General features: G+C 45.3%; 2 protein-coding genes across 12 annotated transcripts in view; one reads left to right on the top strand and one right to left on the bottom strand.

The window, feature by feature from the left end:
* Positions 1-26,500, top strand: part of NOP16 (NOP16 nucleolar protein) — a 274,193-nt gene that overhangs the window by 125,930 nt on the left and 121,763 nt on the right. The gene's annotated exons all lie outside the window — the stretch shown is intronic.
* FAF2 (Fas associated factor family member 2) overlaps positions 14,499-26,500 on the bottom strand; it is a 61,896-nt gene continuing 49,894 nt past the window's right edge. The window contains exons 9-11 of the mRNA XM_050793229.1: positions 24,882-25,053; positions 23,897-24,040; positions 14,499-17,804 (exon numbers count right to left, since the gene is read on the bottom strand). Of these exons, the coding sequence (XP_050649186.1) occupies positions 17,622-17,804; positions 23,897-24,040; positions 24,882-25,053 (499 nt within the window). The 3' untranslated portion in view covers positions 14,499-17,621. The remainder of the gene's footprint in view (positions 17,805-23,896; positions 24,041-24,881; positions 25,054-26,500) is intronic.

Genomic DNA, 26,500 nt, shown 5'->3' on the forward strand with positions numbered 1-26,500 from the left:
CGGGCATGGTAGTGGATGCCTGTAATCCCAGCTACTCAGAAGGCTGAGGCTGGAGAACTGCTTGAACCCAGGAGACGGAGGTTGCAGTGAGCCGAGGTCGTGCCATTGCACTCCGACCTGGGCAACAAAAGCGAAACTCTGTCTCAAAAAAAAAAAAAAAGAAAGAAAAACAAGAATAGGCTGAGCATGGTGGCTCTTGCCTGTAATCTTTGGGAGGCCAAGGGAGACAGATTGCTTGAGCTCAGGAGTTTGAGATCAGCCTGGGCAACCTATGTGGCAAAATCCCGTCTCTATAAACAAAACAAAACACAAATTAGCCGGGCATGGTGGCACATGTCTGTAGTCCCAGCTACTTGGAAGGCTGAGGCAGGAGAATCACTTGAGGCCAGGTGGTGGAAGTTGCAGTGAGCCAAGATCATGCCAGTGCACTCCAGCCTGGGTGACAGAGGCAGACCCTGTCTCAAAAAAAGAAGAAGAAGAAAAAGAGGGAAGAAGAAGAGGAGGAGGAGGAGGAGGAAGAAGGAAGAAGGAGAAGGAGAGGAAGAAGGTGGCAAAAATAAAGTGGGAAGATCAACTGTACTTGATTTTAAGAAGAGAAGAAGAAAGAAGAAGAAGAAAAAGGAGGAGGAGGAGGAGAAGGAGGAGGAGGAGGAGAAGAAGGAGGAGGAGGAGGAGAAGGAGGAGGAGAAGGAGAAGAAAAAAAAATAAAGTGGGAAGATCAACTGTCCCTGATGTTAAGACTTATTGTCATCGCTGCATTAGTCAAGACAATGTGGTATTTGCAGAGGACAGAGAAATGCATCAATGGAACAGAATTAAGAACCCAGAAATACACCCACACAAGTATAACCAACTGATTTTTAAACATTCAATGAAGGATAGTCTTTTCAACAAATAAACTCCACAACTTACACAAAAATTAACTTAAAATGGGTCATAGATGTAAAGGTAAAACATAAAATTAGAAAACTTTTAGAAGAAAACGGGTGAAAATCTAGGGCTAGGTGTAAAGGTCTTAGACATGACACCAAAAACAATCCATCAAAGAAAAATCTATAATTGGCCCTTATCAAGATTAAAAACTTTTAATTTGCAGCCACATATCTGACAAATAACTCACATCTCAGATATATAAAAACTCTCAATTTCAACCTGAGAAAGCTGAAAAAAAAACTCTGAAAAGCCCAAAAGATCAACATACATTTTACTAAAGAGATATTTCATGTACTCACAAAAATACGTTCCACACCTTTAACATTGCAGAAATGTAAATTAAGACACAATGAGGAATTTTTTACACACCTATTAAAAGAACTAAAATAAAAAATACTGACTATTGGCCGGGCGTGGTGACTCATGCCTGTAATCCCAGCACTTTGGGAGCCCGAGGCAGGAGGATCATTTGAGTCAGGAGTCCAAGACCAGCCTGGCCAACATGATGAAACCCCGTCTCTAGTAAAAATGCAAAAATTAAGGCTGGGCACGGTGGCTCATGCCTGTAATCACAGCACTTTGGGAGGCCGAGGCCAATGGATCACCTGAGGTCGGGAGTTCAAGGTCAGCCTGACCAACGTGGAGAAACCCCGTCTCTACTAAAAATACAAAATTAGCCGGGCGTGGTTGCACATGCCTGTAATCCCAGCTACTCAGGAGGCTGAGGCAACAAGAATTGCTTGAACCAGGGAGGCAGACGTTATGGTGAGCCGAGATCGCACCACTGCACTCCAGCCTGGGCAACAAGAGCAAAACTCTGTCTCAAAAAATAAAAAATAAAAAAAATTATCCAGGCATGGTGGCACCTGACTGTAGTCCCAGCTACTTAGGAGGCTGAGGCAGGAGAATCGCTTGTACCCAGGAGACGGAGATTGCAGTGAACCAAGATTATGCCACTGCACTCCAGCCTGGGGTACAGAGCAAGACTCCATTTCAAAAAAAAAAAAAAAAAAAAATAGGGGGTGGGAAGAGGGTGGCATGACTTTTTTTTTTTTTTTTTTTTTTTGAGACGAAGTCTCGCTCTGTGGCCCAGGCTGGAGTGCAGTGGCGTGATCTTGGCTCACTGCGAGCTCCACCTCCCAGGTTCATGCCATTCTCCAGCCTCAGCCTCGTGGGTAGCTGGGACTACAGGCGCCGGGCACCACACCCGGCTAATTTTTTGTATTTTTAGTAGACATAGGGTTTCACTGTGTTCGCCAGGATGGTCTTGATCTCCTGACCTCGTGATCCACCCGCCTCGGCCTCCCAAAGTGCTGGGATTACAGGCATGAGCCACCGCGCCCGGCAAGGGTGGCATGATTTTTAAAGAGGCAGCATAAGTAAGATGTTTGCACTGATGGAACAGATCTGTATCTTGATCATAGTGTGGGCTACACACATCCACATGTGATGAAATTTATAGAACTACACACACACCACACACACACACACACAAATAGGTGCATGTAAAACTAGTAAAATCTGTACATTGTAACAATGCCAATTTTCTGGTTTTAAACAAGATGCTGCCATTTGAGGGAAACTAAGGGTACATAGGTCCTTTCTGTAATGTTTTTGCAATGTCCTATGAATCTTAAATTATTTCAAAATTGTAAAAAGGTCATTTGTGCCAAACCATTCATTCAGCAGAACTGGCCAAGTGCCTCTGCCCAAGCCGGGCACTATCCTGGGCATTGGGACTACTCCAGTGGACAAGATGGAGCTGCTGTCTCCAGGAAACTGGCCCTCCCAAAGGACAGTGGGACAAAATGGAAGTCAGCAATTATTTCAGAGCACAAGGGCTATGAAGGAAAAGTAACAAGCCACAGAGGATCTGTGGACCCTGACGTAGGAGTGGCCTCTCAGAGGAAGCAACCTGGAGATGAGTGAGGCCTGAGTGGTGGGAAGGAGCCAGTCAGGAGAAGAGCATTCCACACAGCACACAGAATGAGCAAGGCAGAGGCAGGGCGGTGCTTGAGCAGGAGCTGGAGGGAGCTGGGAGCTGGTGAGGTGGCAGAGGGGGCAGGAGCAGGGCCAGGTCCCAGGGCCTCACAAACCCTCGCATTTCATTTGCATCTTGGCATCCAGAGTTGAGGTGTTTATTATATTCTGTTTCTATTTGGAGAAAACGAGGCTTAGAACGGCCTGGGTCTAGGCCCAGCTAGAAAATGGGAGTATCAGGTAGTTCTGTAGTCCCCATTCCTGCATTCCCCAAGTCAGAGAATCTACTTTTGGAAAGCCTGCATGGAGGCCCCCCGGCTTGGTTGGCCTCTGCACCTCGGAGGCCCCTGTTCAGCCTATCCCCCCTGCCTCCTGGGAGCTCCAGGTGTGCCCTCCCTTCCTGCCACCTCCATTGCCACTGCCACTGCCCTGCCACAACAGGAAGCGCAAGGCCTCTGGCCCTTAGAGGGCTCTTTGAGGGGCCATCAGCAACAGAATATGTTGTTCCTTTATTGAATGAGGAGACTGAAGTCAGACTGGATCCAGTCCTGAATTTAAATCTCCTTTGCCATTTCAGAGGAAAGTGAAGGCTCTCAAAGGGTAAGTTTGCAAGCTGGACTCTCCCTCCTCTCCCGTCTTCTCCAGCCTCCCTGCGGGAGGGATGGAGGTGGTGGAAGAACCAGTATCCCAATCTAGTCACACTTTGTCAGTTCCCACCTCTCTCTCCTCCCTTCCAGCCATGCTCCAACCCTTGTGGCTCCCCAGTGTCCGTTCCAGCATGCAGGGCGTGTGCTTCCTCTGCCCGGGGACACTCACACTCTTTGTCCTGCCGTGCTGCCATCTCACCCCTGCGGGACCCTTCTGCTTTCTTTCTCTTTTTCCTTCTTTCCTTTTTAGAGGTAGGGTCTTGCTTTGTCACCCAGGCTGGAGTGCAGTGGCGCAATCATAGCTCACTGCAGCCTTGACCTCCCAGGCTCAAGCCATCCTCCCGCCTCAGTCTCCCAAAGTGCTGGGCTTCCAGGTGTGTGCCACTATGCCTGGGCTCTTCTGTTTTCTTGACAGTAAAACTGTTATTACCTTCCTTCTAGTTCCCATTGAAGAAACAGAGGCTCAGAGAGGGAAGATGACTTCCCCAAGGTCACAGAACCAACAAACAGCAGAGCTGGGATTCAGACCCAGGTCATCTGCCCCTGCACCTTCCGCCCTTTCATCACCTGTGTTGCCTCAAATGCCTTAACGTGTCTTCTCCTCCTGGCAAGCATGCTCCTTTCTCACAGCCCAGTGCAAATGTCCTCTCCTCAAGCGAGTTGCCCTGACCTCCCTCAATCCTGAGCAGCTGCGCTTCCACTCTGGGCTCCACTGCACACCTGCAGGTGGCTCTTCTCTGTGCATCTCACCTGTCAGGATGGATCCCGCTGACTGCCCGCGTTTGCTAGACCGAAGGCCATCATGTTTGCCATGTTCCCAGACCTAGCAAGAGGGCAAGGACACAGCGGGCATCAGAGAGTATCACCTGAATAGGTGACTGAGTAAGCGAGTAAGCGAGTAAGTGAGTGCACTGCTGGGAGAGAAAGTGTGTGCGGAGCTGACTCCACCCCTGGGCCCAGGTGCCCTTACACAGGCCCTGCCCTCTCTTTCCAGTGCCCCAGTGTAGTGAAATGACCTGTTACCTGTCCCGTTTCCGATTATTTTTTGTGTAACGATGACTCCTTACACCCCTCCTCACTGCAGATCAGACAAGCTGGTTCACATCCGTAGGCCTCTGCTGCTGTTTCTACCTGAGATGAAGGCTCTGGAGAAAGGGCACCCTGGAGAGACCCTCATGTTGAAGACTCGTGGCTGATCAGTGCCCAGCATGCTGTCAGGTCTGCCCAGGGGTAAGTGCCAAAGTCCAGCTTGGCTAGATGTTAGCCACATTTGCATAGCATGGATTTATTTTAGCATATCTATAAACATTTTCTGTAATTTTTTTTTTTTTTTTTTTGAGACCGAGTATCACTCTGTCACCCAGGCTCGAGTGCAGTGGTACAATCTTGGCTCACTGCAACCTCTGCCTCCTGGGTTCCAGCAATTCTCCTGCCTCAGCCTCTCGAGTACCTAGGATTACAGGTGCCTGCACCATAGCCCGCTAATTTTTTATTTTTAGTAGAGACGGGGTTTCACCATGTTGGCCAGGCTGGCCTTGACCTTCTGACCTCAGGTGATCCACCCGCCTCGGACTACCAAAGTGCTGGGATTACAGGCATGAGCAACCGAGTCCAGCCCACATTTTCTGTTATTTTAACCAAAGTATATCCATGAAAAAAGCTGGAAGCTGGCCGGGCACGGTGGCTCACTCCTGTGATCCCAGCACTTTGGGAGGCCAAGGCAGGCAAATCACCTGATGTCAGGAGTTCAAGACCAGCCTGGCCAACATGGTGAAACCTCGTCTCTACTAAAAATACAAAAATTAGCTGGGTGTGGTGCAGGTACCTGTAATCCCAGCTACTTGGGAGGCTGAGGCAGGAGAATTGCTTGAACCCGGGAGGCGGAGGTTGCAGGTGAGCTGAGATCGCACTGCTGCACTCCAGCCTGGATGACAGAGCAAGACTCTGCCTCAAAAACAAACAAACAAACAACAACAACAACAAAAAACTGGAAGCAAATATGCCAAAATATTAATCATTTTGGATGGTAGGAATAATGGTTATTTTTTCTTTATACTTTTCTGCAATTCTTTCTTTTCTCCTTTTTTTTATTTTTTTATTTTTGAGACAGAGTCTCGCTCTGTCACCCAGGCTAGAGTTCAGTGGCACTATCTCAGCACACTGCAACCTCCGCCTTCCAGGTTCAAGCGATTCTCCTGCCTCAGCCTCCCGAGTAGCTAGGATTACAGGCATGCGCCACCACACCCATCTAATTTTTTGTATTTTTAGTATTAACGGGGTTTCATCATGTTGGCCAGGCTGGTCTCGAACTTCTGAGCTCAAGTGATCCACCTGCCTCAGCCTCCCAAAGTGCTGAGATTACTGGCGTGCGCCACCGCGCCCAGCCCTCTTTTTTCTTTTTAGAGATAGGGTCTTGCTCTGTTGACCAGGCTGCAGTGCAGTGGTGCTCACTGCAGCTTCAAACTCCCAAGCTCAGGCAATCCTCCTGGCCAGGCACAGTGGCTCTTGCCTGTAATCTCAGTACTTTGGGAGGCCAAAGCGGGCGGATTACTTGAGGTCAGGAGTTCAAGACCAGCCTGGCCAACATGGTGAAACTCTGTCTCTACTAAAAATACAAAAATTAGCTGGATGTGGTGGCAGGCACCTGTAGTCCCAGCTACTCGGGAGGCTGATTCAGGAGAATGACTTGAACCTGGGAGGCAGAGGTTGCAGTGAGTGGAGATCACACCACTACACTCCAGCCTGGGTGACAGGGTGAGACTCCATCTCAGAAAAAAGAAAAAAATAAAAAATCAATTCTCCTCTTCAGCCCTCCGAGTAGCTGGTTAGTATAGGCACAAGCCACCATACTTGGCTTTTTTTTTTTTTTTTTTTTTTTTTGAGGTGGAGTTATGCTCTTGTTGCCTAGGCTGGAGTGCAATGGTGTGATCCTGGCTCACTGCAACCTCCGCCTCCCAGGTTCAAATGATTCTCCTTCCTGCCTCAGCCTCCCGATTAGCTGGGATTACAGGCATGCACCACCACGCCTGGCTAACTTTGTATTTTTAGTAGAGAAGGGGTTTCTCCATGTTGATCAGGCTGGTCTCAAACTCCCGACCTCAGGTGATCCGCCAGCCTAGGCCTCCCAGAGTGCTGGGATTACAGGCATGAGCCACCACTCCTGGCCTTACTTGGGTAATTTTAAAAAAAAGAAAAAAAATGTGTAGAGACAGGGTCTCACCATGTTGCCCAGGTTTGTCTCGAATGCCTGGGCTCGAGTGATCCTCCCACCTCAGCCTACCAAAGCACTAGATTTATAGGTGTGAGCCACCACACCTGGCTTGTCTACAACTTTTTAATAAAGCTCTGCCCTTTTTTTTTTTTTTTTTTTTTTGAGATGGAGTCTTACTCTGTCGCGCAGGCTGGAGTATAGAGGCACAATCTTGGTTCACTGCAACCTCCGCCTCCCGGGTTCAAGCAGTTTTCTGCCTCAGCCTCCCGAATAGCTGGGATTACAGGCACCCACCAGCATACCCGGCTAATGTTTGTATTTTTAGTAGAGACAGGGTTTCACCATCTTGGCCAGGCTGGTCTTGAACTCTTGACCTCGTGATCCACTCACCTCAGCCTCCCAAAGTGCTGGGATTACAGGCGTAAGCCACTGCACCCGGCCAGGTATTTCTTTTTAGCAATGAAAACAGACTTACACACCTCCCTTCTAATCCCTATGGTGACAGAAATACCTATAATCCACATCTGATAAAGCCCTTCACTGGCCCTTGGGGCAAAATGTGAATTCCTTAACCTAGTTCACACAGTCTGACCTCAAACTTGTGGGAACAGAGACAGGGGGACTTACTCTGTGTTGGGTACCAGCTGGAGAACTTTTACATTCAGAGAAGTTTTGTAAGAAGCCAATGAAGATGGTAATTAGGAGGTCACAGGTGACCATAAGAGATGGTCAGTGGAGACAAAAGTTCAATTACAGGAGGCTTAGGAGGAAGTGGAGGCTGGCTGTGTAAACCATCCTGGCAGCAACTTGTGGGTAAACTGGGATTGAAGTTTTGTAAGGGAGGGGACTCCAAACATTTTTAGAGAGAAGATAAAGAGATCCAAGTGGTTTAGAAGGGGATGATTGTTGGTGAAGGTTCTGAACATGGTGACAGGTGGGAGGCTGAGCACATACTCATACACTGCTGGCAGGAGGAGAAATGACTTCTCTGGACTACAGTTTGGAGATAACACAAACATTAAAAAGAAGAAAAACTTTTATCCCTTTTTGACTAAGCAGTTCTAGGATTATTATTTTTTTCTCCTGAGGAAACTAGCATGGATGTTCACATTCAGGTATGGGGATGTTTATCAATTTGCTATTTTAGAAAAGAGAAAAAAAGTTTAGCATGTCACAAGATAATTTTCATCAATATATGGTACATCCATTTAGTGAAATGCTGTACAGCTATTTAAAAAGACACAGAAGAGGCCGGGCACGGTGGCTCACGCCTGTAATCCCAGCACTTTGGGAGGCCAACGAGGACAGATCACCTGAGGTCAGGAGTTTGAGACGAGCCTGACCAACATGGCGAAACCTCATCTCTACTAAAAATACATCTTTACTAAAAATACAAAAATTAGCTGGTCATGGTGGTGGGCACCTGTAATCCCAGCTACTTGGGAGGCTGAGGCAGGAGAATCACTTGAATCCGGGAGGCGGAGGTTGCAGTGAGCCAAGATCGCGCCACTGCACTTCAGCCTGGGCGACAGAGTGAGACTCTAAATAAATAAATAAATAAGATACAGAAGAATGTGTGAACTTGAAGTAATACACTATTTATATTATATCCCATTTCTGTCTCATTCTGTCACCCAGGCTAGAGTATAATTGCATGATCTTGACTCATTGCAACCTCTGCCTGCTGGGCTAAATTGATCCTCCCACCTCACCCTCTTGAGTAGCTGGGGTCACAGGCCTGTGCCACCATGCCCAGCTAATTTTTGTATTTTTTAGTAGAGTCTGGGTTTTGCCATGTTGCCCACACTGGTCTCAAACTCCTGGCCTTAAGTGATCCACCTGCCTTAGCCTCCCAAAGTACTGGAATTACAGGCATGAGCCACTGTGTCCTGATTGAAAAGTTTTTATATGCAATGAAAAGTCTAGAAAGATAAACATCAGAATATTAACAGTGGAGACCGGGCACAGTGGCTCACGCCTGTAATCCCAGCGCTTTGGGAGGCCAAGGTGGGTGGATAACTTGAGGTCAGGAGTTCGAGACCAGCCTGACCAACATAGTGAAACCCTGTCTCTACTAAAACCACAAAAAATTAGTTGGGCGTGGTGGCAGGCGCCTGTAATCCCAGCTACTTGGGAGGCTAAGGCAGGATAATCACTTGAACCCAGGAGGCAGAGGTTGCAGTGAGCCGAGATTGTGCCACTACACCCCAGCCTGGGCAACAGAGTGAGGCTTTGTCTTAAAAAAAAAAAAAAAAAAAAAAAAAAAAAAAAAAAAGAATATTAACAATGGACATTCCTGGCCAGTGTGGCATTACGAATTTTTCCTTGTCTTTTTTGTTTCTTTGCATTTTCTAAGTTTTCCTACATGAAAAGAAATTAAACTCAACCAGGAAAACAGTTGATAAACCACCCCCCCACCCCTGCAACACACACACACACACACACACACACGCACACGCACACGCACACGCACACAGTTTAGTAAGAACAGGCAACCTGGCAACAGTGAGATCCTATTTCTACAAGACAATTTTAAAAATTAGCTGGGCATGGTGGTGCCTAGCTACTTAGGAGGCTGAGGCAGGAGCATCACTTAAGCCTAGGAGTTCGAGGCTGCAGTGAGCCATGATAATGCCACGGCACTCCAGCCTGGGTGACAGAGTAAGACCCTATCTCAAACAAAAAACAAAAAACAAAACAAATAAAAGGAGGCCGGGCGTGGTGGCTCACACCTGTAATCCCAGCACTTTGGGAGGCTGAGGCAGGCGGATCACGAGGTCAGGAGATCGAGACCATCCTGGCTAACACGGTGAAACCCCGTCTCTACTAAAAATACAAAAAATTAGCTGGGCGTGGTGGTGGATGCCTATAGTCCCAGCTACTTGGGAGGCTGAGGCAGGAGAATGGCGTGAACCCGGGAGGTGCAGCTTGCAGTGAGCTGAGATCGAGCCATTGCACTCCAGCCTGGGCGACACAGCAAGACTCTGTCTCGAAATAAATAAATAATATAAAAATAAAAAAATATAGAGGAGGAGCAGGCAAAACAATGGTGAAGAGAAGTTAGAAGAATGATCTCTGAAGGCACTATTGACTGAGCAGGCTCCCAGAGGAACTTTCCAGGGGGATGGAGGTATTCTGCATCTTGATTTTGGTGCATACATAGTTAAAAAATTATCAAGCTGTGGATTTAAAATTTGGGCATTTTACTGTAAAGTATGTTTCATTAAAAATATACATCCACAAGACAAAAGGGAAAGAGGAAGTAGGTAACATCACTAAACAACTTTTTTTTCTTTTGAGACAAGGTCTTGCTCTGTTGCCCAGGCTGGAGTGCAGTGGCGCAGTCATGACCCATTGCAACCTCTACCTCCCAGGCTCAAGCCATCTTCCCACTTCAGCCTCCTGAGTAGCTGGCACCACAGGCACATGCCACCATGGCCAGCTAATTTTTCCATTTTTTATGGAGACAGGGTTTTGCCATGTTGGCCAGGCTGGTCTCAGACTCCTGAGCTCAAGCAGTCTTCCCACCTTGGCTTCCCAAAGTGCTAGCATTACAGGCGTGAGCCACCACACACAGCCCACAAAACAATTTTGAGGTGAAAAAGGAAGATAAAGTTCTGTGATGTCAATTTTTTTCAGGAGGCGTGCTCTCATAGTAATGAGCTTAGAATGAGGATGCAGGTGGGTTTGGATTTGGGAAAATTGGACATGCTGGAGCCGTTCCTATGTGGCAGTGGTGCAGGAAGTATCCTAGAGCCGGATTCAAGGAATGGCCACCAACATTCAGGGCTCCCAAGTTTGCTCTGATATATGCTGAGGTTCTCCAGCTTGAAGAGTAGGAGAGAAATCAAACAGTTGAGTTTACTTCAGAATTGTGGCAGTCAGTACTGGCTTGTGAGGGAGACAGGAATGAAGGCAAGGAGGTTCTAGTAGGAAGAACTGAGGCAACTGCAGAGGGACAGAATGGCTTTGCAAACAGATCAGGTACAGCGGGAGCTGGAGAGAGAAAGGCTGTGCTCACAGGGAGTGGTGCTGAGGTCTTGAGGGCAAAGCAGTTCCAAGTGAGGCATGGCCCCGCTGGGAGAGGACTGGGAGGGAAGCAAGCTAACACTGACTAAGCAGCCCAATGCTCAATGCCAGGCACTCCAGTCATCAGCTCACTTAAACAGCACCCCAACTTTACAAGGATGTGCTATTGTAATATTTATGGATGAGGAAACAGGTTCCGAGGTCAACAAATATCATTGTCAGCAAGCAGCAGAACAACTTCAAATCTAGATTTGACTCTGAAGTCTCCACCACACTTTAACACAAGTTAAATCAGAAACAGTAGAACCGGAATTTCAGGGAATCCATGTATGCAGATGTGGGAGTCATCTAGGCTGCCAGTGGAGGCAAAAATACCTGTTGTTTTGAGTCAGACTTTCAATAAACATAAAAATAAAAAAGGAAAAAAATATCAGTTGCCAACTTCTGGAGAATGGCTAGTAATAGCAAGCAGAACAGGACAAAGTCGTACAAGCAGATGGCATGCTCTTCAGCACTGTCCTTCAAGACCACGCACCAAAGTGGCAGAAAAGAAATACAGATCCTGGCCTGTGGCTCACGCTTGTAACCCTAGCACTTTGGGAGGCTGAGGCTGGTGGATCACAAGGTCAAGGGATTGAGACCATCCTGGCCAACATGGTGAAACCCTATCTCTACTAAAAATACAAAAATTAGTTGAGCGTGGTGGCATGCGCCTGTAGTCCCAGCTACTCGGGAGGCTGAGGCAGGAGAATTACTTGAACCCGGCAGGTGGAGGTTGCAGTGAGGTGAGATCATGCCACTGCCCTCTGGCCTGGGCAACAGAGTGAGACTCCATCTTAAAAAAAAAAAAAAAAAAAAAGGAAAGAAATGCAGATCCTGCCTCCTGGTGTCAAGATTCATGGGAAAATTAGCGACCTTTGCTTAAGGGTTTTTTCAAGTGGCATCTTCAAGGGAAAACCAGGTTTCAGTTAAAGGGGAAGAAACCTGGGAGTTTTGGGGCATCACTCTGTTAGCGAGGACAGACAGTGCAGTGGCCGAGCTTATAGGTGTGAGGGACACTGGGGGCCCAAGGCTCCATCAGGGTAAAAGTGCACGTGGAGCTCTGCCTGCCACGCCAGAGAGAGGTGTGAAGAAAAAAAATGCCAGGCACTCAGCCACTTCTAGGGTAAATCTTCAGTAGTAAGCTACAACTGTTTTGAAAACAGCAACAGGAGGTATTCCAAACACCTACTACGTGCCAGGCGTTCTGCAACAGCAATTCATTTCAACTTCACAGCAACGCCACAATCAACCCTATTTTACAGATGAAAAGTAGGTCTACGGAGTTAAAGCCAGTCACTTGGCCATGGTCATGGCCAGAGCCAGGATTTAAAACCAAATGTTGGCTGGGCGCAGTGGCTCACACCTGTAATCCCAGCACTTTGGGAGGCTGAGGCAGGCAGATCACTTGAGGTCAGAGGATCGAAACCAGCCTAGCCAAATGGTGAAACTCCATCTCTACTAAAATTACAAAAATTAGCCAGGTGTGGTGGCACATGCCTGTAATCCTAGCTACTCGGGAGGATAAGGCAGGAGAATTGCTTGAACCCGGGAGGCAAAGGTTGCAGTGAGCCGAGATTGTACCACTGCACTCCAGCCTGGGCGATGGAGCAGACTCCATCTCAAAAAAAAAAAAAAAAAAAAAAAAAAAGTGTAATCTGGCATTGGAGTGTTGAGTCCTCTGATTCTGTTCTCTGATAGCAAAACTTTATGGGTTTTTTTTGGGATAGAGTTTCATTCCTGTTGCTCAGGCTGGAGTGCAATGGTGCAATCTTGGCTCACTGCAACCTCTGCCTCCTGGGTTCAAGCGATTCTCCTGCCTCAGCCTCCCAAGTAGCTGGGATTATAGGCATGCACCACCACGCCCAGCTAAAACTTTTATACTTAGTTTCTTTTATTTTTTTGAGACAGAGTCTCACTCTGTCACCCAGGCTGGAGTGCAGTGGTGAGATCTCGGCTCACTGCAACCTCTGCCTCCTGGGTTCAAGCGATTGCCTCTTGAGTAGCTGGGACTACAGGCATGTGTCACCACGCCCGGGTAATTTTTTTTATTTTTTAGTGGAGATGGGGTTTCACCATGTTGGCTAGGCTAGGATTACAGTCGTTAACCACCACAATTGATTTTAAGTTTCAAAATCAATTGTGAAATGTTTTAGTGGCTTCTCACCTTATGTAAATAAACTCTTGCACACTTATTAAACTGAGCAATAGAATTCTAGTTTACACTTAATGCACATTAAAAAAATGAGGGTCCCAAATCTTTGGCTAGGAACAGGGGGACAACTCTGAAGGTACCAAGAATCTGTATCCACAAAAGTGAGTATCTGCACAGGAGAAAGGCAGAGAACTGAGGCTTAAATTTCCTCTCAGAAATGAAAACTTGAGGCTGGGTGCAGTGGCTTATGCCTGTAATTCCAGCACTTTGGGAGCCTGAGGCGGGTGGATCACGAAGTCAGCAGTTCGAGACTAGCCTGGCCAACATGGTGAAACCCCATCTCTACTAAAAATACAAAAATTAGCCAGGAGTGGTGTCGCGTGCCTGTAATCCCAGCTAGTCGGGAACCTGAGGCAGGAGAATCGCTTGAAACCGGGAGGCGGAGGTTGCAGTGAGCTGAGACCATGCCACTGCACTCCAGCCTGGGCAACAGAGCCAGACTCTATTAAAAAAAAAAAAAAAAAAAAAAGTGGCCGGGCGCGGTGGTTTACGCAGGTAATCCCAGCACTTTGGGAGGCCGAAGCGGGCGGATCACGAGGTCAGGAGATCGAGACCATCCTGGCTAACACGGTGAAACCTCGTCTCTACTAAAAATACAAAAAATTAGCCGGGGGTGGTGGCGGACGCCTGTGGTCCCAGCTACTCGGGAGGCTGAGGCAGCAGAGTGGTGTGAACCCGGGAGGTGGAGCTTGCAGTGAGCCGAGATCGTGCCACTGCACTCCAGCCTGGGCGACAGAGCAAGACTCCGTCTCAAAAAATAAATAAATAAAAAATAAAAACATGAGCAAAAGTACCTAGGAGAATGCCAATCATCCAGAATCTGTAAGATAAGAAGAGGCTTTTTTTCTTTTTTTTTTTTTTTTGATCTGCCCGTCTCGGCCTCCCAAAGTGCTGGGATTACAGGCGTGAGCCACCGCACACGGCCAGAAGAGGCTTCTTCTAGCCACTGCTTTGCAAGGACACAAGTTGGTTCCAACAGAAGTGACAAATTCCTTAAGAAAGTAAGTTACTGCAAGAAAATATTCACAAAATACACTCCCATAGAAGGGGAAGAAACACTTAATGACATCTTTGTATCAAGAGCCTCATATACATTTACTTGATTGAATCTATAAACCTATTCTGAGGTGAATGGCATTATCTTCATTTATAGTTGGGGAAATTCAAGTTCAGGGAAGCTACAGAAATTGCCCGAGGTTGCAAACCTGAGAAACCAGAGCCCAAATCTGAACCCAGGCCTGTCTGCTCTCTCTCCATCATACTAAGTTGCTATTTTTCCACAGGGATACAACAGAAAAGACCTAACTGCATCCTTCTCTTTGACTCTCCCTTCCTTGGCAATGCCACACCATGCTGTTCCTTTCCGGTGTTTTTCAACCTCTCCTTCAGACATAGAAAATTATCTACCACATCTGTCCTACACAGAAAGACCCACAGCGTGTTATGAAATTTTTGTTATAAAACATTTAATGTTAACCTACAATACAATGTAAACTTTTATGAAAAAAATTTAAAGTACACTAGATTTCTTCAGTAAATTATCACATGACTATTCAGGCGCAGTACAAGTTGGGGCACTGCATCCTTTGTGGATGGATTTCCGTTGCTGCGTTCCTCACAAGTCCTAAAAAACCAGTTGTAGAGTGGAGCTCCTTGTTCAAGCACCAGATGATGATGCCCCTGATTTTGCATTCTGGGGGTTATCGCTCCTTCTCAGTCATTTTCTGAAACTCTTTGCTTGGCCTTGGCACCATTAGCAATTTTCACAACTGCTCAGTTGAAGGTTCTAGGTTCTTTTTAGCTTAGTTTTTAAAAGGTAAGTGTTATCCTCTGGCCATCTCTTATTCAAATATCATGGCGGAGGCAAGCAAGGAGAAAGAAGTATTTGCTAGAGGAAATTCTGCAGAAGTGGAAGAAAAGATCAGAAGGGCTCCACGGAGGGTATAAATATTCAACGGACTCCAATCGGGTGTCTGCTTGGTCACTTCCCATGGCTATTCAGCTGAATCTACAACTGCAGTCTTCGGAGTGCAGAACAAAACTTGAAACAAGTGCTTTTAGTTGATCGCTTGCCATTGGGAAACAACAGCTGAAATATCCCAGAGGTGATGTGGAAACAAGAGCAAATGCTTGCAGATCATCGGCTTCTCAGTGTCTTCTCCCTTGCAGGTCCCGTCAAAATCCCAAAAGCCCTTAGGAGTGACACAGATTGTACTGGCATTAAGTGACAGAATGTGCAGCCTGTGTTTGACTTAGGAGGAAAGGAAATGGCATGTAGGCAGCAGCACTAGGGTCAGCAAGAAGACCGGTCTAGGGTCTCAGTAAAGCAGAACTGTTTCAAATGGGACTAGACAGGGGCATGTGCTTCTGGTGAAGCCTCTTGAAACCTGAAGTAAATGGGTAGGCCACCCCAACAGTTGTACTGACATGAAGGAGACCCTTCTTAATATTCTGGCAGCTGACTTCCTTCACTGTTATCAAAAGGCAAGAGGCATAAAGTGCACACTGTAGAGTAAGATGAGACTGAATTATGACGGAAAAAAATCATAACTTCCCCGAAGAGGTGTGGACAAGATACCTATATAGTGTACCTAGCCTCACAAAGGTTCTTAATACCCTCCTGTGTGCTGCCAGGGAAAACCTGTGAATTCCAGACGGGGAGGAAGGCTCTGACTTCAGTGGGAAAATTCCTCGGCATGGTTGTCGGCAGGAAAGTTGCACGTAAGGTTATCCTCAAGTGGAGAACATGGGTTATCCTGCTGTTCAGTCCAGATACACTTCATTGACAATAGTCAGATGGTGAGTCCCACTCGTCTGGCCTTGGGAGAGCAGAAAACCAAGTGGAAGAACAACAGGTAGCCAGGGACAGAGTTAAATTTTCCGAGAGATGGTGTTCTAGACAGCTACGCCAAGGCCACTGGCAATTTCTCAGGCTCTCCAGGTTAATTTCTGTGGGGTGCCTTACTCTGTCATATGGGATTTACCCCCAACAACTCAGGACTGCAGTGGATAGTAACCATATAATTGCTACCAAAAACAGTGGTCCTTAGGTTTTAGTTAAGCAAGAGAGAAAGCCTTGAGACTACAACTCTAGCAAGTTATGCTTTATGTTGATCTGAACCCCCGTCCTCACAGCATACTAGGAACTGCAGTAACGTCAGTTGGTTGCAGTGGTACGAGCCTGCACCAGTCTAGCTACAGAACACTTTGGAATACTTGTCAGAGCGCACTGGCATCTGTTAATACATGGCCTGACCCATGTACCCATTACCATAAACTGAACCACAGACGAGATATCCAGAGGTTAAAAAAAACCCTATTACTTCAACAGAGCAATAGAGAGAAAGGATAAAAGCTGCCTCCAGAAGGTGGCTGCATCAGAAACGAAAATGTGCCTTCCAAGAGATTACACAGGCTGGGAGTTCTGTCTTGGCTCCCTTCAAGGCCTCTGGTGCTTTCTATCCTTAAAACAATAATACACTTCCACTGAGACAGGCAGGGCACTCTCCTGTGGTTCTGCTGGCTCCACCACAGGCCCTGCTAGTCCTTTGGAAAGGCACCAGGCTTGGCAATTCAGGAAAGCCCAGGGCTGGGAGGAGCAGCATGCACATGTCAGAAGAGGAATGAAGAGCTGCTATCCTTTGGTTCGGACCCCATAACCACCACCTGGTACAGACTCCAAGGAAAAGCTGCAGTTGTGTGTAAAGATGAGTTCCACCACATACATAGGTGTATCTACATATACAGCCTTTGCAGGGTCACAGACCCAGATTTCCTCCTACTGCTCCAAGTGGGGTGCACAGGTGGTAAGAAAGGACAGCAAGAGCTGGACCAAAAAGAATGACCTCTCTGGGAACATGAGAGGGACAATGGCAGAAATAAGCACAAACCAGCCCAGGGCACTTTTATTACACTATTGTGGGCTAAGGAGCCCAGGGCATAAACTCATGGGTTTAAAGAATTGGCTCTTTATCAAATAAAGGAAAAAAAAATACACCTATGTCAGCCTCATTCCTTTGGTCATTACAAAACAGAAACAAAAGTTATTGAAAAATTGTGGGCAGTTCAAGGAACATCTCTGCTTCTCTGCTTTCTCTTCCCTCTCTTCCCCAGAGGCAGGAGAAGCAAGTCCTCAGGAGATGCTGCAAGTAGCTGGTTGATGGAGGTTTTTCACTTTTATTTTCCATAAAAGCAAGAATGAATGAGAACTAGTGGGAATGTCCCCTTCCCAGCTGGGACGATGGATGGGTTGAAGGTGAAGAGTCTCTGTTCACTGGAAGGTGCGTGCACAGAGGCCATAGGAAGGGTGGGCTTGCCGAGTGGGTACGTTTGTTGCTAACCTTGCGCGCACACACACAGGTTGTGACTCTTGCGGGCAGCATGGTTTCTGATCCTTCCTAAGGATGCAGCAGTCTTTTAAAAAAAATATTGTATTATAATAATAATAATAATATGAATTTCTCTCTCTCTCTCTCTTTTTTTTTTTTTTCTGCTTTGTTGTCGTCGTTTTCTTTTTTCCCTATTTCATTTAGGGACTGGGGTAGGAGGGGAGAGGAAGAAAAAAATGTCATTCGTCAGTTAGGTCCTGAACAAAAAGAACTTCTGTGTGGCTGAGTCCGGCTTCCTGTAGCGTAGGGGGATTGGGCCACTCCTCTGAAGGGATGCAGGGCAGCACTCGCCTGGGAAAATTGGCTTCAATCTGAAACTTTTCAGGGCTTTCCTTCAAGGAGAATAAGAAGTCGTGGATTACCTGCAGAGGTCATATAGAAGAAGGGCGGTGAGAAAAAGAGAAACACACACACACACACACACACACACACACACACACACACACACCCCTCTGAAGTCAAATATCCCCCAACTCTCCCCAGGATGACTCTATATGAAAGAATCACATGACACTGGAATTCTAGATCTTTTCATTCCCCACAGCATATGCATGGGGCAGCCCTTTTAAAAGAAATCACACAAACCCAACACTAGTCCTACTCTGAATTCATCTGTCTCTTCTGTGACGTGTCTGATAAAATGCTAACTTAGAAATCATCACAAAGTTACAGAAAAGTTGGAAGTATAGGACACAGAATTTTTTTCTTTAAATCAGTTGAGAGTGAAGTGCCAACTGTAAGACACATGGCCTCAAGTATTCTGAGGTGATCACAGACTCACAGGACAATCTTCTATATAACCACAACTTGGCTCTCAAAATCAGGAAATGTAACTGACACATTATTTCTATAATATAATATATTATCATTCAGACCCTATTCAAGTTTTGCCAATTATCTTTTACATAATAGCAAAAGGATCCAGTTTTTTTTTTTTTTTTTGAGATGGAGTCTCACTTCTGTCGCCCAGGCTGGAGTGCAGTGGCACGATCTCAGCTCACTGCAAGCTCCGCCTCCCAGGTTCACGCCATTCTCCTGCCTCAGCCTCCCGAGTAGCTGGGACTACAGGCACCTGCCACTATGCCCGGCTAATTTTTTTGTATTTTTAGTAGAGACGGGGTTTCACCGTGTTAGTCAGGATGGTCTCGATCTTCTGACCTCGTGATCTGCCTGTCTTGGCCTCCCAAAGTGCAGGGATTACAGGCATGAGCCACTGCACCCAGCCAAGGATCCAGTTTTAAGCCCATCAATCAACGTGTGGATAAAGAAACTGTAGTATATATATATACACGATGGAATACTTCTCAGTCATAAAAAGGAATGAATTAACGGCATTCACAGCGACCTTGATGAAAGTGGACACTATTATTCTAAGTGAAGTAACTAGAAATGGAAAACCAAACATTGTATGTCTTCACTGATATGTGGGAGCTAAGTTATGAGGATGCAAAGGCAAAAGAATGATACAAGGGACTTTGGGGACTTGGGGGAAAGAGTGGGAAGGGGCGAGGGATAAAAGACTACAAATAGGGTATAGTGTATACTGCTTGGGTGATGGGTGCACCAAAATCTCACAAATCCCACTAAATAACTTCCTCATGTAACAAAACACCACCTGTTCCCCAATAACCTATGGACAAAAAAATACAATAAAATAAACATGTTGCACCTCATATGAATCTCCTCTCTGTGGGAATGCCCTCCTTACCCTGCTCTGGCTCTGACAAGGTACAGGTAAAATCCTCAGTGAGAAGGGAGGCAGTATCAGGAGAGTCCACGATGCTAAAATTTAAACTGTGTGTGAGATGCCCCACAGGCCACTGCCATCTCTCCCTCTCTCTGCTCTGTGGCCCCTCCATCTAGCATTCTACTTCTAACAACAATTCTGCCAGCCTCTTTCAGATCAACCCCAAAGATGACGAACGTGTCATTCCAGTTATTTTTCCTTTTTGGGAGGAATCTATTCTTATTTTCTTTTTGATGCACCTCTCACAATGATGAATTCTCTGGGTTCTATTTCCCTCTGTGTAAAGCAGCCCTTTATTTCTTAAACTTAGCTCTTTAGGGACGTCCCCCCACCCGACAGGTCTCGCTCTGTCACCCAGGCTGGAGTGCAGTGGCACAAACACAACTCACTGCAGCCTCGACCTCTCAGGTTCAAGCAATCCCCCTGTCTCAGCCTCCCAAGTAAGTGGGATCACACATGTGCAACACCATGCCTGGTTAGTTTTTAAAAATTTTTGTAGAGACAGAGTCTTGTCATGTTGCCCTCCTGAGGGATTTTTAAAGGGCTATAATCCAGAATTTAAGCAGTAAATCCATGTTCCTCTTATCTAATCCATTCCTGATTTTATAAACTTCTCATATTTTAGTCTATCAGCCCCACTCGTTTTCAGTTTCCTTCTCTCTTTGCAATTCCCACTAATGTTCACTCTTTCTTAAGACGCATCAATTAGACTTACACCAAGTATTCTTGATATGAAACCAATATGGGTTTGATACAAGAGTGAAAAAAAAAACTTTTTTTTTTTTTTTTTGAGATGGAGTCTTGCTCTGTTGCCCAGGCTGGAGTGCAGTGGGAGGATCTCGGCTCACTGCAACTTCTGCCTCCCGGGCTCTAGCGATTTTCCTGCCTCAGCCTCCCGAGCAGCTGGGACTACAGGCGCGTGTCACCATGCCTGGCTAATTTTTTTGTATTTTTCGTAGAGATGGGGTTTCACCATGTTGGCCAGGCTGGTCTCGAACTCCTGACCTCGTGATCCACCCACCTTGGCCTCCCAAAGTGCTGGGACTACTGGCATGGGCCACCTAGCCTGGCCAGAGACAGGGTTTCATCAGGCTTGTCTCGAACTCCTGACCTCAGGTGACCCACCCACCTCGGCCTCCCAAAGTGCTGAGATTACAGGTGTGAACAACCATGCCCGGTCAAAAAAATACTTTCTGATTCCTTTTTAATCACTGCTTGAGAATACCTGGTACAAACTTGGCTTTTGTTTTTCTTTTTTTTTTGAGATGGAATCTCACTCTGTCATCCAGGCTGGAGTACAGTGGCACGATCTCGGCTCACTGCAACCTCTGCTTCCCAGGTTCAAGCCATTCTCCTGTCTCAGCCTCCGGAGTAGCTGGGATTACAGGTGCATGTCACCACGCCCGGCTAATTTTTGTATTTTCAGTAGAGATGGGGTTTCACCATGTTGGCTAGGCTGGTCTTGAACTCCTGGCCTTAAGTGATCCACCGCCTTGGCATCCCAAAGTGCTAGTATTACAGGCATGAGTCACCGCACCCGGCTGGCATTTTTTATTTACTAATGGCAAAGGGTTGATAACCATCAGGAAACAGATTATATTACTACCAGAGGTCCCTTTCGGTTTGCAATGGACAGAAAAATTAGTTCTGGGCTTTGGATCTCTTATACATTTGTTTAAAACAAAGTCAGTTGCCTCTTTTATGACCACTCATGGGACCTGGCGATTGTTCTGCAGCGTATCCCTCTTATCTTAGCATTTCACTACTTTCCAGAGCTGAGCATTACCCACAAATCTGTCACTCCTCGAGATTATTTACAAAGGACCAAGTTCACAGGAAGATGATACAAGGCCTTTTTTTTTTGAGACAGAATTTTGCTCTGTTCACTCAGGCTGGAGTGCAATGGCACTATCTCTGTTCATTGCAACCTCCGCCTCCTGGGTTCAAGCGATTCTACAGCGTCAGCCTCCTGAATAGATGGGATTACAGGCCTGTGCCGCCACGCCTGGCTAATTTTTGTATTTTTAGTAGAGATGGGGTTTCACCATGTTGGCCAGGCTGGTCTCAAACTCCTGAACTCAGGTGATCCACCCACCTCGGCCTCCCAAAGTGCTGGGATTACAGGCATCAGCCACCGCGCCTGGCCGACACAAAGTCTTTAAGGGTACTAAAAAACACTATAGCATTATTAGGTTTTATGTAATTATCTCTGTGAATGTTAAATTCCAGGCCGGCACTATCAGGGCACTGCTACTTTACACCTTTTTCCATCTCTAAGCCCCATTTATGAGCAAACATTTCTCTTAGACTCATCTCAGGTGGCCATGATACTCTTTTTTAAAAAACAGCTTTTAGTGAGGAACTCATTTAAAAGTCTTCAAGGATCAATGAAGACTTTTAAATGAATGAATGGCTGGTTCCCTTCTGGCTGTAAGCCTATTCTGTTCCACAGTTCTAACAAATTTTTCCTCCAAAACTCTCAGGAGAGTAAATTTTTGTTAAGTTTTTCATTCTTTTTTTTTTTTTTTTGAGCCAGAGTTTCACACTTGTTGCCCAGGCTGGAGTGCAATTATAGGCGTGAGCTACGGCACCTGGCCTAGGTTTTTCATATATAGTTTTATCAGAATTTTTGGGGTAGAAATTCCATGTAGTTTGTGTGTACAATAGCAAAATTGCTAGTGAACATGAAAGCTAAACTACATATACAAACCCATAGTTAAGAAACAGGACACCAGGGGAAGAAAATTAACACTAATTAACCACCTACTACATGGTGGATACTGTGTGAGGCACATCCATGTTATCTCAATTTAAAAATCCAAAGTTAGAGACATGGGGCTGAGTGCAGTGGCTCACACCTGTAATCCCAGCACTTTGGGAGGCCGAGGTGGGTGGATCACTTGAGGTCAGGAGTTTGAGACCAGCCTGACCAACATGGTGAAACCCCATCTCTACTAAAAAAAAAAAAAAAAAAAAAAAAAAATTAGCCAGGCATGGTGGCGGGTGCCTACTTGGGAGGCTAAGGCAGGAAAATTGCTTGAGCCCAGGAGGCGGAGGTTGCAGTGAGCTGGGATAGTGCCATTGCGCTCCAGCTAGGGTGACAAGGCGAAACTGTGTCTCAAAACAAACAAAGTTAGAGACATGAGCACTTCCCCTAATATAAATAAATGCATAAATGAGAGAGAAATAAAACAAGGAAGCCATTTGCTTCTCTCTTACCGAATGTTTCATAACTTTAATTCTGTATTAGTTCTCTGAGTCTTACTTACATTCTGTACTGGCCAGTAAGCTCCATGAATTCCAAAACCATGTCTCACTCATCTAAACGATTCCTAGAGTATCTAGCTCAGTGTATGACACACCTATCTGCAGTTTAAACTCATCAGAGGGCAGATTATAGTTCCAGTTCACTAATGGGATATCTGAGGCCCTGTAAAAGTTTTGCAACTTGCCCAATGTTGTCCAGTTAAACAAACAGAAGCCATGAATGTACTACCCAGCCTCACCTGACTACAGTGCATCATCTTTTAATTACGAGGTTTACCCTTGATTATTTTGAATGATCAGGAAAACTGCAGAATCCACTACAGCTATAAATTTGGAAAGGTGACATACTGACTCTCAATATAAACAAATTTTCTTTTGGTTACAAATACCAAAAATAGTAGTGAGTATTTAAGTGCTTACTAGGAGCCAGGCACAATGTTGAGAATTTAATTCTAACAACAATCCTACTAGGGAATGCCTATTATTATTATTATTATTATTATTATTTTTGACAGGGTCTCTCTCTATCGCCCGGGCTGGAGTGCAGTGGCACGATCTTGGCTCACTGCAACCTCCACCTCCCGGGTTCAGGTGATTCTCCTGCCTCAGTCTCCTGAGTAGCTGGGACTACAGGCGTGTGCCACCACGCCCAGCTAATTTTTGTAATTTTAGTAGAGGCGAGGTTTCACCATGTTGGCCAGGCTGGTCTCAAACTCTTGACCTTAAATGATCCACTCACCTTGGCCTCCCAAAGTGCTGGGATTACAGGCATGAGCACTGTGCCATGCCATGCCTATTATTAAACCCATTTTACAGATGAAGAAATTGAGGCTTAGAAATTAAGTAAACTGACCAAGGAAACACATTTAGTAACCCTGGAAGAATGAAAATTTGATCCTCATGCTGTGAGACTGAGTTTCTGTTTTTAATGACTTCCATGTGGAAATGACAAACACTATTACATGGCTATCATATATACAAAGTAGCCTCAGAAAATGGGGCCTAGTAGAAAGAGAAAGACAACTGCATCCAAACTGCAAGTGCACTTATATTCAGGTATGTCATTCCAGTGCTTTTTCTACAGAGCAGGCGTCTGGTGGGATTCTGAAGCCAAGGCAGGAAGACAGCACAGAAGAGTCTCCCATCTTCAAACACACAAGTCTTTTGAGGGACTTATGTAAGGTACCTGTTTTTCTTAGCAGAGCCCAAACATAATTAAACAAAAACTTAAACATTGCTTTGAGTTGGAAGCTAGAACTGAAGGAGCCTACAGCAGTCCACTCTGCAGTACTGTTCCTGGTATCCACTGATGGCATACCCATCTCTCTCTCTGTTCCCTGTTCATCAGAGCAGCAGACAGACACTCTCAAGAGTCAGTAAAAGCTCCAAATCTATAGCCCAGATGCTACATACACTTCACAGAACTTAGGTGGTCCTTACTGTTAGAGACTGTGAAAAGTGGAATCGTCTCTCTACTCGAGAATCATTCGGCAATTTGAAGATGATCTTGACACTTTCAGGGTCATCAGGGGAAGGTTCAGGGGGCAGGCATTCCAACTTCCTTTCCTTTTCCTCCTGTAAATTCTGCAGAGACACAAAGCAAAGGTGAGGCTATGGCTCAAGAAATAAATACAATGACCATGTAGCTTTATTATACAGTCGTCAGAAGAAAAATTAATGTTTAAGTATTCTAAGAAAAACCTCTTGGGAATAGTCAAAAACAACCTAAATTTAAAGTACAATTATATCTCATGTATTATTTATTATGTCTAGGTATTTATTTGAGAAAAAGGGGAAAGGGAGCAGGGTGCCATGGTATGTGCTTGTAGTTCCAGCTACTTGAGAGGCCACAGCAGGACTGCTTGAGCCCAGGAGTTTCGCTGTGTAGTGTGCCATGACTGCACTAGTGAATAGCCACTGCACTCCAACCTGGGCAACACAGTGAGACCCCATCTCTTAAAAAAAAAAAAAAAAAAGAAATACATTGCTAGGGAACAAAAACAACAACAACAAAACAAAACAAAAACAAAAAGATAATGAGTAAAATGCCAAATCAGCTAATACTGGTATCAATAATGAATATTTAGGGCCAGGTATGGTGGCTCATGCCCGTAATCCCAGCACTTTGGAAAGCCAAGACAGGCAGATCACGTGAGGTCAGGCGTTCGAGAGCAGGCTGGCCAACATGGCAAAGCCTGTCTCTTTTTAAAAATTTTTATTTAAAAAAGAATGAGTATTTAAATGGTATGAAAAATTTAAATCACCCATAATCACAACATGTTCTATTTTTTTCTTTCCTTTTTCCTTTTGTTTTTCTCTTAGTCTGTTTAAAGTGGCTATCATTTATTCCTTTTACACTTAAGACCAAGATGGCAAAGTCTCGGCAGTTTGGGAACCACAGGGAGTAAAGCCACAGGTCCATTACCCGCCGCCGTCTCTCCTCTGCCAACTTTTGTTGTTGCACCTCCTCCTCCTTCCGCCGCTTACGCTCCCGCTCCTCCCGTTTCTTTCTTTCTTTCTCCTGGTCAGCCCTAAGAGAGGCCAGGTAGGCCTCATCCTGCTGTTGTCTCAGCACTTGGGTCTGGTTTCTTTCTTCCCTGTGAACAGATCAAAAGCAAGAGAAGAAAAACAGCACTGTCACAAGTTCTGTTTTCTTATACTGAAATTTTCTGTGTGTGCGCGCGTGCGTGCGTGTGTGTGTGTAAAAACGGTGATATTCTTAGCAGATGACTATTTCACACTGCCATAAGGGATTCCAAAAGCAAAGCATGGCAGAATCTGAATAAGCCACCTTTTATCTCAGTTTAATTTGGCAGAAAAGAAAACAGCAAGTTGTCCTCTCCTCTTTTACAATAAAATTTTTCCCCTAATTCTAACAAATGTAACACAGTACTGTTATTATGAAGGGATCATCAACATCATATTTTGGGTTACTGCATTTTTGTACTGATCTCATAAAACCAAAACACACACATATACATCCATATACACATTGTAGCAGATCTGAAAATGTAGAGTTTTCAGAGTGATTCAGAGATTCCCTAATCAAAGATAAAACACTATATAACATTTGGCATAGCTCCTATTTTCTCTCCAACAAATTTCTGTTTTGTCTTACCCAAAATATTTAGCCAATCAAAATAGTTGAACAGATAAAACATTCTTGCTTTATACTTTCTTTAAAAATTAAGACAAAATTTACATGCAATGAAATGCACAGATCTTAATGTACAATTCAATGAATTTTGATAAATGTAACCACATAATCACCACTTCAATCAAGAAAGAACATTTCAGTTACCTCAGAAAGTTTCCTCTTCTATACATTTTTTTACACAGTTAAAATAACACTATATTTATAGGGTTTTGACCTTGCGTTTTTCTTTTTTTTGGAGACAGGGTGTTGCTCTGTCACCCAGGCTAGAGTGCAGTGGTGCGATCATGACTCACTGCAGCCTCAACCTCCTAGGCTAAAGCAATCCTGCCACCTCAGCTTACAGACGTGTGCCGCCACGCCTAGCTAATTTTTGTATTTTTTGTAGAGATGGGGTTTCACCTTGTTGCCCGGGCTGACCTCAAACTCCTGAGTTCAAGTGATCTTCTTACCTCAGCCTCCCGAAGTGCTGGGATTACAGGTATGAGCCAACATGCCCGGCCTGATTCTGCATTTTTCTAATATGTAACAAGCATGTCCCTATGTTATTAAAAGCTTTCCATAAATTTAAGTTTGTTTAACTTTCTTGAGGGCAAGTTGGCATTACAAATCAAAAGTCGTAAACATATACTTATATTGTCTCACCCAGAAACTGTACTTTCAGGAATTTAAATTTTAATCTAAGGAAACCATCACAAATTGCAAAAAATTATCTCCATGTATGCTATTTATAATAGCAACAAACAGAAAGTAATCAAAAAATCCAAAAAGAGTGGCCTGGTTAAATTATGATGTATTTAGATAATAGAATGTTATGCAGTAATTTTTAAAATGTGGCAGAATATTTAATAATGAGGGGAAAGGGCCGGGCGCGGTGGCTCAAGCCTGTA

Source organism: Macaca thibetana, chromosome 6 (genome assembly GCF_024542745.1).
Source record: "Macaca thibetana thibetana isolate TM-01 chromosome 6, ASM2454274v1, whole genome shotgun sequence".
In the NCBI taxonomy this organism is placed as follows: domain Eukaryota; kingdom Metazoa; phylum Chordata; class Mammalia; order Primates; family Cercopithecidae; genus Macaca; species Macaca thibetana.